The following is a 13,066-nucleotide window of genomic DNA, read 5'->3' as shown; positions in this document are numbered from 1 at the left end:
TAGCCAGATTTAATTAAATCTGGCTGGATTTGGGAGGGTGCCAGCCTGGATGTTCCTCCAGACCATGGCCTCCAGCCTGCATGGGTGCTTGTGTGGCGCTGCATATTGGTGCCTACTTAGTTTATATTATTCTATTATTTATCTGTATGAACCTGGGGTTGCTGGTTCTGATGGCAGCATGTCAGGAGCCTGGTAGAGCTGCTCTCGGGCTAGCCTATCTGCCATCTCATTCCCCAGTACCACCTCGCGGGCTGGTATCCAGATTACATTGTGCTTTTCTGGCCGGTTCCTATTCATATGATCTGCCTGGCTGCACACTTTGCTGTCCAGGAAAGCTCGGCATGCGTGTTGGGAGTCGCATAGTATCGTTGCACATGATCAGTTTGCGTGTTTGATCGCCAAGGCGAGAGCAGTTTCTTCTGCTTCCTGAATATTGCCCTTTATGGTTGCACTGCTTAGCTAATTGCCGCGTTTATCTGTGAGCATTGCAATGACTGCCCTCCTTCGCTTGCTCTCGTCAGTGAAAAAGAGATTCATATGTTTGCGAATTATCGTGTTTTGGATGTTCACTGAAGATAAAGCGCACGGGAAGACACACACAAGAGAAGAAGACACAGGACACGCGCTATCTTCAGTCAATTTACAATGCACCATCTAGCCCAACTTCAAGTTTTGGATGTTCCTTGCTCTGGCCTTTCTCTGTGCTGAAACAGGTCCATGTTCTTGGGTATTGGCAAGACTGTATTCTCGTCTTTTTTATAGGTCGAGTTCTGTTTTGTAGTCTCAATTGGGTACTCTGGTGGAAGCTGCCTCAGAGGTGTTTTAAGACTGCGGCCTGTTGGACTAAGGGTCAGTCTGTGTTCATGACCGACTATGATTACCTCTGTGATCCTCATAGGTGCTGTATGCACCCATGGCTAGGACTGCTGCATTTAGTGCAGATTGGCAATCCCAGGGTGATCTTGTACACTTTCTTTATCTGTATGTTTATTTTCTCTTCCTCTGCTTTAGTTGTGTTGTAGAAAGGGAGGCTGTATGTCCATCTCGATATGATCAGGGCTGAGACCAGCCGGAGTGCGTCCTCTTCATTTAGGCCTCCTCTTCTGTTTGTTATTCTCCTAAGCATACCGCACTTTGGTTTATGGATTGGGTTAGCGTCCGTATCATGTGGTGTCTTTTGCCATGCTTCTGGAGCCAAATTCCCAGGATCTTTAGCATACTGACTTCCTTTATAGTCTGCCCATGCAGTCATAATCGCCTCGAGCGTGTAGTGCCCCTTTTGTATTCTGATGAATTGTTTTTTTCAGGCATGCATTTCATGCCACTGCTTTCCGCAAAGGATTAGGTTGCTTCTAATGCAGTCTGTAGCTTCTACTCCTTTTCTCCTGTTGATCCGGTACACCGTTACATCAACACAAAGCGTATGCTGGATCCCGTTTATGGCTTGTAGCTTCTTGGTGATGGGAATCATTGCTGTTAAATAATGTGGGTGATATTTTGGAGCCCTGTGGTGTTCCTCTGCCATGGAGGGGTCTTTCCTCAGACTTGATTTCTCCAATGCTTGCAGTGCGGTCCCTTAGAAATTCTCTGACGTAGTGGTACAGTTTATTCCCACAATCTAGCTCAGATAAGTTTCCGAGGATAGTTGCGTGGCTGACATTATCAAAAGTGCCCTTTACATCGACGGCTAGGATGATACTTTTACTATTGGCTGATATATTGTCCAGGATTTCCTCTTTAATCTGAAGCATGGTATTTTGCGTGGCTAGGTTCCTCCTGAAACCAAACATCGTGTCGGGAGGCAAGTCTTCCTTCTTCAGGTAGTCTGTTAAGCGGTTGCTGTCAACCTTCTCAGACCACTTTCTGACGCATGACGTTAGCGAGACTGGTCTGAGGTTGTCTAGGTCAGGCTTCTTGGCTGGTTTTGGTATCATAATGACTTCTACATACCTCCACTCTTGAGGGATGTCCCGTCTTCCAGGTCTGGTTGAAGAGGCATGTCACCTCTCGGATTTCTTCATCCCCAATGTAGCGTGTCCCAGTGCCGTGTTCTTGTAGAAAGATCTGGCTGCTGCGATCTCTTCTTCCATGAGGGGCTTGTCCAGTTCCTCGTTTTCCTTGCCACCGAACTCCATGTGCCAGTGTTGTTCTTTACTCGGACCAAAGTACCTAGCCCAGGCTTGGTCCACAATTTCCTCGTCCGTCTCGCCGTGGCTGTGCACGATTCTATGGTCTCCCCACTCTCCCTGCGTGTCCTCTCGAGTCTTCCTACTCTCCCTGCAAGTCTGGAATATGAAACTTGCTTTGACCATTGCACTTGCACGGTCCGAACGGAGCCCAGAGAAAAACTCCTCCCAACCATCGTAAAGCGCATATGCTACCCTCCTTGTCTGCTGGCCCCACTGTCCATGCAGACCAGTGCCTACTTCGAGCTTGCCGACAAAGGGTCCTGTGAATTGAAGCAGCTCAAGCTTGTCTAGTGGGGTTCAGAGATCTCTGACAGACGTACCTTGCGTTGATTGCCCATCACTCTCGCAAATCGGCCTAGCAGTTGCCGCAAGCGAGATCACAGCACTGCCCATTGCGTGCTGGTGGTACATACCTATCTGGTTGCTTCGTGCATACAGCAGAAGTTTAGGCTTTATGAGCTTGGCGCCAACCCATGGCAACTATCGAACGTGCATTAGGCAGCTGATCGCAGCTATGCGATGTTTTGGACTATCATTGGCGGTGCATTTCCTGCAATTTAGCCTGCGTGCTTATACCATTGCTCCGAAAATGTGCGCTTGTCAAGTTCTGGTCGGTTTGTCGTGCGGTGAAGCCTCCCACGCATCAGCAACTACTGCGCCACACTGTGAAGGATGCCAGGGAGCTCCTTACCATTTTCGATTAGTTCTTCAGACAATAGAGCATTGATGGGAATGCAAAAAATAGCCACTGTTGCGCTATCCTAGTCTAAACAGCAAGCAACCATTGCCCAATTTTTCGACAAATTTACAGTAATGAAAGTGATTCTTGTCATTTCTTTTTGGGCCCATTCGATAATTCAAACTTCAAATAATTCAAACATTTTTCTGGCCTCGTGAAGTTCGATTAATGATCTTTTACTGTAGGTTACTGTAATGAAGTGCAAACGCCCCTGAAAAATGCATCAGTAGGGACACGATAGAACAGCAAGGGAAAAAATGGCACACAAAACGCAGTGGTAATGACAAAACAGCACAGGGAAAATACAGTATGGCGACCAAAAACATATGAATGCTTTTTTGTTGTTTTATACCAGGATGTGTCCATAACCACGAATTAAAGTACTACAAAGGTGTGCACGAAATTCAAGCCACATTTTCCTTGCAAGAAAGGACTCGAGACGTACAGTGAAACTAGTGACCCTTTAATATAGCCACACATACAGCTTTCGAAAACTTTTTGAGAACATTTCAACTTGACAAGAGCAACACAGTGTTATCCATTAGTGTGAGACTACTGTAAATTTTAGCACATGCAAAAAAAGAATGCTGCATTCTTTGCTACCAAATGAAAACATATACATGATGAAGTATTGCACGTGACATGAAACTATAAGTGCACTGCTTATAAGGCCACAAGTCTAAAATAATGATAAGCAAATGGTCATGCGATGCTTAGTCACAGAGTTCCAATGACAAAATGCACAGCAGTTGAGAGGCTCATTATTGCACATAACTACAGCAAAGTCCTCAGTTCAATGTCAGACCTCTTTACCAACATGAATAGTCTGAAACTCCAATTCATAGGGAAACGAAGGTGGTGGTGGTGATGATTGAGACTCGTCCTCAGTGCTCTGATGGGATCTCTTGAACACTGCTATTTGAGAGCAATGGCCAATATCTTGATATTTATCAGATGGAGCATCCCCAACGCCAGTATACTCAACTGTGTAACTTGGGTATTGGTCTACTACTTTTGAGCACCACTGCTGAAACTCAGCTCTGCTCCACTCAAACTTGTGGTCCCAATGCCTCTTTCCTTGCAACTCTGGGAACACCACATTGAAGTCACGGTTCGGAGTCGTGATCACAGCCACCTTTGGTCGTATGAAGTTGAATATGGTCGCGGGCACTGCCTGCAAGTCCTTCTCATTGAGGTGTTCTATGAGTTCGATGCAAGTAACAGCATCAAAGCCTGCAAGTCTAGAATCTTGGTTTGACACGTTTCCCCTGAAAAACTGTATGTTTAATGTTCGATCTCGCTTGAAGATGCATTCCCAAGCAAGAGGCAGTGCTGCTCGGTAAGCACTTTCTAAGACACCGTAACTGACATCCACACCAGCAAATTGCCTCAGATGCTGAATCCGCTTGATGTGCTTGAAGAATTGCCCATTTGAGCATCCAAAGTCAACAACCTTTTCAACAGTGGCATCCTGTGACAAAATTTTGCAAACTTCCATGTATCGCTGAGTGGACACAGGTGGATCAAACTTAATGACAGTGCGTTCTTCAATTTCTGCATTCATTTTATGGCCCACTTGTCTTTTTCTGAAAGTTAAAAGCATGCAGGTATGTTTCCAAGTCTGCTGTAAAAATTAAACAATAATGAGCACTTACAAGGCCTACTCAGTCTGCCTAGCTTAAATTATTGAAGTCAATAATGCACACAAGCAGAGAAGACGTTACTAGAAAGTACTGCTGTCGAGCAAGGCTGTGTCAGCCAATACCAATGATGACTATGCAACTAATTAAAGATAAGTTCGTGCTATGTAAGAAAGTTATAAAAAAATTGTCTTGCAGTGACTGATTCAGAGCAGTATTTAAACCTGCTAAATATGAATGTTGCATTCTTTATCAGCAAATGAAAACAACTTCACACAAATACACAAAAAATACCTTCATCAATAACTGGGTTGCGACAAAACAGAAACAATTAACAATTTTTTTTTGACTGACAATTCAGTTGAGCATTATAAATGCGAATAGGCAGCCTGACTTCATAGTTTTGATGTTAGACTACCCAAACTATATTTTTAATGTATTGATAATGAAGTGAGGAGATAGGGCAGACGAATTGGCTGCAAGAACACTGCATGTACAGAGGCAGGTCACGAAGACACCTGTGCAAAAATAAATAAATATGGGGTTTCCGTCCTGGAGTGACACATGGGCTATGAGAGACAAATCTGCTTATGTATTTGCGCTGCTTGGATTTGTAACATGATCTGCAATATGAAATTAAAAAAAAAAAAAAATAGAAATGTGGCTGCCGCGGCTGGGATTGATCTCGCAAGTGATACGTTGCTGTTAGCCCGCCAGCGGAATGCGCCCGACGTTAAGCGAATGGCCTTAACTGTTTTACTTACGCCATTTTCAAATCTGCCGGCTTCCGAAGCAACAGGTGGTCAGGTAGCGTCTACGGTAGTTGCGTCTGTTTAGCGGCGGAAATGCTTTTTTGATGTTTTGACCCAAGAAATCGCTTCGGGTTCATCTGCAGTAACCTGAAAAACGACACAATGTCTTTAAAGCCGTGACTTCGGGCGCAGAAATACGCATAAGTCAGGTACTCGCAGAACTTTGCGGGACAAAGACGTAAAAAAACAACAAGGCGCCCATTCATTTACCTTTGCATGTGACCACTAAATCAGGTCTGTTCTCTGCACATTTCTGAGTGGCTGAGTGAGTGAATGCTAGGCAGTGCATGCAGGCAGCGAGAACAAAAAAAAAAAAAAATCGTAGCCCTCGCGTTCAAAAACTTTGCGGGCACCTGCGCCTGGGACGCGCAAATCTGCAAATCAACACGACAGTAACAATTTACCAGACAGGATATGGACGTGCTCCTTGCAACAGATGAGCCAGGAAAACTACGACGTATGATGCAACAAAGTGACAAAAACTATTCACGTGCCTGAAACTACTGCAACAAAAGCGGACGGACGCATGAATCCCAAAATTTTGAAGACGCATGTGCGTGCGTGCATGCGTGCGATGATGATAACAATGATCACAAGCACAAGCATCAACAAACGCATTGCTAAAATTACTAAAATTGCAATCGTTGACTATTTAACTTACTAGAAAGCTCAAAGGTGACTAAAGACGATATTTTTATTTGCAATATTGAGTGTGGGTTAAGCCGAACGTTAGAAGAAGACTATCTAGCCAAGCCGCATCGCCGCATATCCAAATTCAAAATGTCACTTGGCGGCAACTTCAAGGCAACTTCACATCTACTTCGAGTTGAAGGTCTGACATGGCGGAAGTAGGGTCTGATTTCGAACGGCTCGACCTAGAGGTGGTGTAACATTTCTTGGCTATTTTGTACAAGGAAGAGTTCGGGCCCAGGCTCTGTTGGCCCAGGTCCCCACAAATGTAGGTGGGAACTCTTATTCCGGAGCCTCAATGGCGTCCAACGCTACTCGCGCTCGCAGAAACGTACGCGGCGTCGGTGTGTTTCCAAGTTTGCGGCAGGCTTTCTGACGAAGAAAACCAAAACCTACCCTCTGCACATCATGAGCGAATTACTGCTTAGAATGTTCCAATTAAAAAAAAAAAAAAAACTGCAGAATTCTAGGCCAATGCTGCTGACAAGAATCGCGCATTGTAGGAAAACAAGGCACACAACCATGGACCCTTTTTTAGAGTGGCTTATTCGCTTCGTTTTGCACGCGTTTTTCGCTGCACTGCGCTCACGGGCCTGATATTTTCGTCGCGTTACACTTGCCCTCTTTGTTCGCTGTTTTCTGTTCGCTTTTTCACCCACGTGCGCGTGTCTGCACGATAGTTATGTGTCAGACAGGCAAATTTAGCCTGAATTACAGCGAATGCATTTCACCTGTGGTGAACCGATGCTACGTTGTGAAGAAAATTGCCACCCAAAATGTACTTTCTGCGAGCAACGTAGGTACTAAGAATGTGCTTTCCCTCATCTACTTCTATTTTTTTTTCTTTTTTTTTTTTAATGAAGTCGTCGCGTCTATCTTCAAGGACTGGCGCACCGCAGGCACAGCTGCATAGTTGCTGTGTTAGCATCTTCCAAGCCCGCGCAGATTCAAGGTTCAGGTTCCGACTTGCCTAATTAAAAAAATATATATACACAATCTGGTTCACAGCCTACTCCTTTACACGATAATTACGCTGATTAATTATAGCACACACACCATATAATACTGCCCGGTTGCTTTGCCACGCACTATAACTGTGACTGCAAATCAAGTCGGCATTGCTGTGAGCTATTGCCCCAAAATGAGGTCACACCGATTTAGTACAGGAACTATGGTAACGCAGGAAAGCTGAGTGTGCAAGTGTAACACGCTAAGTATGCCCGGAGAACTCACTATATAAGGCGAGTGATTCTTGCAGCTAATGTCAGCGAATATGATAGTGTGGCTGAAGAAGCAATATGGGAATTGAAGAAAGCACATGGGACCAGTGACACATCTTTGTTATTCAGAGTTAACTTATTTAATTATGACTGCACTTAGAGTGATTATGATATAATCAATTATAAGATTTAGCAGCATATACTTTTTATAAGCACTTAAATTTTTCACTGTTGTCTCTTTATAGAGGTATGTATATCTGTGCACATCTCAGTCAAGGATATCACTGACTTGACTTTCCCAATTGGGAACGTTTGCTTAGGACCAATTAGAACCAATGGGAAGCCCAGTTGGAAGCCCAATTCGTTTCAAATGGGCGTCCCAATTGGGAGCGAAGGAATCCCAATTGGGATTGAAGTAACCCATTGGGCTTCCCATTAAGCCAATGGGTTTATTCAATCCCAATTGGGATACCCCCTTGGTTTCTTCAGTCCCAATTGGGAACCCCAAATGGTTTCTTCATTCCCAATTGGTAGTCATGAAACCAACTGGGCGTCCCAGTTGGGAGTGAGGTAACCAACTGGGCTTCCCAATTGGGAGTGGAGAAACCATTTGGGTTGGACAGTACCCATTGGACAAACCATTTGGGATTGGCAGAACCAATTCAATCTGACTGGTCTTCCCAATTGGACCCATTGATTTTTTTTTACTGAGAGTGGTGTAATATGATGGGTGAAAATGCCACTATTTTTGACCGTATGATAAGAAAATTATACACGCAAAAATTCAACAGCTTCTACAAATATTTTTCGCCGAAGTGCAAGCTACGAATATTAGTCGTCGCGAAGACTTTGCAGTGCGTATTCTTCAGACTATTACATCTATTTATCTTTGGAGTAAACACATATTAAGTTTGGTGCTGTTTACTCTGCTTCTCAGAAAAAGTGGCTCTGTACAGAAGAAAGAAAGAGCACTTAACCGAATAGTAATTATACTAAAATGATTAACAAGGCGAGAGGAAAGCACTCGAATCGTGCATAGGTCATCAAATGGCTTGTCAGTCTGCATCTGGTTGGCATCAGTGTTTAGGTCAGCTCATGCTTTATTAGCAGTCGCATTCTAAACGGAAGCGAGAGTATACAATTTTTGGGTGGTTGCTTTAAGTTGTATGGATATCGGCAACCCGTTAATTTTTGACACGGCACCTAACGACACCAAAGACCAACAGAGGATGCTGTTATTCAGCATGGCATACTCCATAAGAGCAATTATTGCCCTCATTGTAGCATGGAATGATGGCCTGCTTATGCTTGTTTTGTAAGAGGCAGGGTGGTAAATAAAATCGCACCAGAATCGTGAAGCAAAAAGCAGACACTAGGCCGTATACACACACGTAATCAGGGACTCTAATCTCGAGGCCTGTTCGATCATGCTTTTGCTAGTCCGAGTGAAGCACTGCAGGTATCCAGCCACAGACGTGAATCATTTTGCAGGGTTCAGCGCTGCACCCACTGCACTATAGTAGCCAAAGTTGCCAGTTAATGTGTATAATGCAGTGTTCTGATTTCAGCCATAGAAATTTAGATGGGCTTCTTTGTTCTGCTTTACAGTCTTGCTTACACAGTCGTCAATGAGCTTATGTAACTGGAATTTTTAAGCAATAGCTTATAGAGCTTGTTCTATCGAAAAGCTGTCGGTGTAGTAGTAGTAGTCGGCACCACGTGTCGGAAATAATCGGGGCTGCGTAAAACAAAATTGTGTACCGTAATTTGCGGTTCTGGTGATTGATGGTGTGTGATAGGCGAGGATGAGTTATGAAATGACTGTAATTGATGAAGTAAAGAAATGTAAAAAATAAAAAAAAAAATGGAAAAGAGGAGGTTCAATGATGTCAAAATGCCCAGAATAAAAAGCCAATGCTCGATGATGCTAATTAAAAAAGTTTAATAAGTGATTGATCACTTGAATAATTGAAATAATTGAAAAATTGGAAAAAGGAGGTTCAAGAATGTCAGAATGCTCAGAATGAAAAGCCAGTGCTGGATGATGCTGAGTTAGGAAACTTAGGGTGTGCAATAAATGAAAAATGCGTTCAAAGGTGTCAATCTGCACAGAATGGAAAGTCATTGGTGTGTATGAAAAATAAAAAAAAATGAAAAACTTGTAACAGTTAAGAAAGTAAAAGCATCGTGTGTGTATGAGAGAGAGAGAGAGAGAGAGAGAGAGAGAGAGAGAGAGAGACATTAATGTCCTAGCATTAACAGGGAGCTTAAGTGTCCCCCTAATTTTTTTTTTTCGTTCCCTCATTTTTTTCTTCCTTAACTTCCTTTACGCCTTCAGGCAATGAAATATTATAAATGTGGGAGACATCGTCTTTAAAACAGAGTTCACCAGTCACACCTAATGTCCACTCAAAAACACATAGGGCGCACGCAGGCTGGCACGTGAACGAATTAATGAATTAAACCTCCCAGTGTCTTGTCCGCTTCCAGAGAGAACAAACATGCGATAACTGGGCCTAAATAAATAAGTAAAAAGTAAAGTAATTAAAGTCTTCCTGTGCCAAGGGGAGATCTGGGGAGACCAGTTGAAATTCAAACGAAAATCGGTGGTGCATTAATATGCTGAGCACTGAAAGCTCAGCTCAGCTGGGCATGCGGTACGTGGAAGAAATGTACTCTTGTTTTTTTATATTTAGTGTCTACGTAAATGCCTTCAAAACTGTTCGGGAGAGAAAGAAATCAGTCACCCCTCAGCCATAGTGTCTACCTCAGCGCTCCTCTTCTAGTTTCGGTTTCGTACTTACAGAGTGCGAACATTATTATTATTATTATTATTATTTTGTGACTGGGTAGCCCTACAAATTGTTCTTCTTTGACATAAATTATAATAAGCAAGGTAGTATTATGTGCTTATGAAGTAAAAGAAAAACTTATTTGTTCTCTGTGCCGACCAAACAAAATGGCGAATATGTAAGCTTTCACTTTGGCAGTGCACTACATATGGAGCCAATGCCAATGCGAATGTATGTAAGCGCTGATACTGCAAGGGTGGTTGCTGATGACGCCATTGTGTATTTGTGCAGCGCGTGCTCGTCATAAATACCTACATACGTTTTAATGCGTATGTGGAAAAGGTAAATGTTGTTGTGCGCTGGCTTTTCATAAGTTGTGTGCTGGCCATAGTCTTGATGCTTGCAACATATTCATTTTGTAGGGAGCGACCTTACGCGCAAATAGCATATCGACACTACGCGTTTTTCTTTCCTTTTAGGATGACTGCGTTCTAGAGCATTGGACGTAGTTGCATTGTAACCATGCTGAGGTAAGAACCAGTTGAAGCTGTGTTTTTGGTGGTGAGTGGTCTTTGGAGGAATGATAACATCTGGTATTTAATAATATCATGGCACGATTGTTGCTGCATGGTGGGTTGCTGTAGTGTTTGTAGCTTGCTGCATGACCTCAGTATGAACAAGATTAATTCCATTAACGGGCGATGATTACAGTTCAGGAAGGGTGTGGCGCATGAGTGACGACACAGGAGTGACATACCTACCGTACGCCTATAAGCGTTGATTTCACGAAAGCAAGTGGATGCGATCCCTAGCTGCATAATATGAGAACCATATCAAACTACCTTGACATTACTTCATGCTTGACACGATGCTATTGCTGTTTACAATAATGTACTTTGCAGAAAGATTAACACGATGCTACTGCTGTTTACAATAATGTACTTTGCAGAAAGATTAGTTTGTAATGCCTTTTAATTCACTTGGTGTCGGTTACTAGACGTTTTAGCGAATCCTTGCACTAGATGTAAGTAAATAAATTGTAGCTTATGTGTGTTATTTTTCTATTCTGCTTTTGTTGCAGAAACTTGCAATGCAGCGGAGAAAAATTCAGTATTTCGCACTTCTAAGAAAAAATGAGCGGTAACGTCTGTATGCTGTACGATTTCCGCAATCTGCTTGGTGTCGTATTGCTTGTATTACATTTGGCTTGTTTAGAGTTTGCTCAGTTATTTCTCGCAAGTGTGTATTGGGCCAACTTAGACGTAACTTGCTGAAAAGTTTCGTTTTCTTTCATTGTGTTCCCAAAGAAGAATTTATCTGATGTTCTGCTTTGTTAGCAATTGCTGTAGCTTTCTGAATGGCTATCTTGCATTCTGCATCACTACCTAGATGTACAACAGGCAGCATTGCCTGGTGCTAATGACTAACACATCTCGGCAGATACTAGCACCACTACTACTGCTGCGACTGCTGCTGCCACTATTAATACTGGCTCGCCGTGGTGGTTCAGCAGTTAGGCTCAAAAGGGGGCCATGTACTGTGTGGTATCAATAAGCTTTTAAAATTCTGGTTGGTCTGAATTGAGCTGTCTAGTATGATATGCCTCATGTACAGTGGGTTGCTTCGGAATGTGAAGGCTTGCAATTAACAATTTACTACTAATACTCGAACCTTATCATGCTATCTTAAGATTAGACCTGTACTTAGTGAGTTTTTAGTGCAGAGCAGAAAGATTTTATATCTGCTGTGCTGCTGTGGCAACACATTTTAATTTTTCTTTGATCAGTGTGTTTGTGAAGTATATCTTTGCTTAACTCTTTCCCTACCGTGCCTTTCGCGCCCGCGACATAACTCACGTGGAGGAGGTCGCCATTGCACTGGCAGCTACCCACACTGATTCCATATTATCTCCGACTCACGTGGGGCCTGTCGGAATGTTGAGCAAGGCCGGGCACCACACTTAGCCTACCGACTACTTCAAAATTGCACCTATACCAGGGACCCTGCTTACCGGAACATAGTATAGGCTCCTGCTCATATGGGTCTCGAGGGGAATGAGGCAGCCGACGCCGTCGCCCGTGCGCTTTCCGGGCTCCCCATCTCAATCCCCTAGGTCAGGATCTCGAATTCGAACCTGCGTATTCTTTTAAAGACTGTTCTTTATTACCAATTTTGCCATAGTCTTTACCCTTGCCCGAGTAAAGGTTTATCTAAGACGGAAGAGCGGCTTCTACTCCGTCTGTATACCAACACTCTGCTTTGCTCGGCAGCACTCAAACATTTTAATCCTTCCTTCATGGGCAGTTGGAAGCACTGTAGCGGGGAATTCTTCGGACATCTACCACATGGTGTGGGCTTGCCCATCCAACCCAGTTATTCCTCCTCACCCCAACCCCACTCGGGAGGACTGGGAGGCGACCTTGCTCAGCTGCTATGACCTGCAGGCCCAAATGCCTTGGTTGAGCACGCCCGGGCAGTGGCCGACGCCACTGGATACTAGGGACCCCACTTAGTATCTGTAAGGGCCGGATCTTCAAAAATTCGGCTCATGCATACCTCCACCCCTTTTATATCATTAAACGTTTGCTACCACCACCATCATTGTGCATCGTTAGCCCGCTAACGATAAGTTTGCGCAACAATTTTAGAGCCTTCTGCAATGCAGACCTCGCCATTTCGTATGTAATCAGGCAACTGAAGTTTGGTAATTTTTTTTCTTTTCTTGTGGCTCTATTTTTTGAATGCTCCTGCTGTAGTGGTTAAGTTGAAAACAGAAAGGACCAGATCGAAGGCATTGCAAATCTTGTAACTTCGCCTAGTCTGCAATTGATTTTATCGATGCCCTGAGCAGCAGCGAGTCTGAACATGCAACGTTTACTGTCAAAACTCAGGTACAACAGTGACGATTGAAACCAGGCTGGAACATTGGCATCTGCATGCCAGTTAGTTTAGTTTTTGATGTTGGTGTCGTTTTTTGAGTCTAG

General features: G+C 43.6%; 2 protein-coding genes across 10 annotated transcripts in view; one reads left to right on the top strand and one right to left on the bottom strand.

Annotated features, from left to right (window-relative positions):
- Nucleotides 1-3,197: 3,197 nt before the first annotated feature.
- Nucleotides 3,198-6,002, bottom strand: LOC146205510 (small RNA 2'-O-methyltransferase-like). 3 transcript variants are annotated; one of them, XM_084590228.1, is made up of 3 exons: nucleotides 5,875-6,002; nucleotides 5,333-5,467; nucleotides 3,198-4,514 (listed from the first exon to the last, which is right to left on the bottom strand). In XM_084590228.1, exons 2-3 carry the CDS (start codon nucleotides 5,335-5,337, stop codon nucleotides 3,728-3,730), a joined length of 792 nt encoding a protein of 263 aa, XP_084446354.1. In that variant the 5' UTR covers nucleotides 5,338-5,467; nucleotides 5,875-6,002; the 3' UTR covers nucleotides 3,198-3,727. The 3 variants fall into 3 exon arrangements, with proteins under 3 accessions (XP_084446354.1, XP_084446353.1, XP_084446355.1); XM_084590227.1 differs by having other exon boundaries at nucleotides 5,785-5,943; XM_084590229.1 differs by lacking the exon at nucleotides 5,875-6,002 and adding an exon at nucleotides 5,591-5,714.
- Nucleotides 6,003-6,178: 176 nt separating this feature from the next.
- Nucleotides 6,179-13,066, top strand: part of LOC146205507 (putative phospholipid-transporting ATPase IIB) — a 75,081-nt gene continuing 68,193 nt past the window's right edge. Inside the window, exons 1-3 of one of the 7 annotated variants that reach the window (XM_084590220.1) lie at nucleotides 6,241-6,261; nucleotides 10,562-10,612; nucleotides 11,164-11,222. In XM_084590220.1, coding sequence (XP_084446346.1) covers nucleotides 11,173-11,222 — 50 coding nt within the window. In that variant the 5' untranslated portion in view covers nucleotides 6,241-6,261; nucleotides 10,562-10,612; nucleotides 11,164-11,172. Of the gene's footprint in view, nucleotides 6,262-10,230; nucleotides 10,425-10,561; nucleotides 10,613-11,163; nucleotides 11,239-13,066 lie in introns of those variants that run through there. The other 6 variants (XM_084590218.1, XM_084590221.1, XM_084590219.1 and 3 more) reach the window with 6 other exon arrangements.

The sequence above is a fragment of the Amblyomma maculatum genome, chromosome 1 (assembly GCF_055883805.1).
Source record: "Amblyomma maculatum isolate TAMU_Amacu chromosome 1, ASM5588380v1, whole genome shotgun sequence".
Lineage (NCBI taxonomy): Eukaryota > Metazoa > Arthropoda > Arachnida > Ixodida > Ixodidae > Amblyomma > Amblyomma maculatum.
This window is presented reverse-complemented; position numbering and strand designations above follow the sequence as displayed.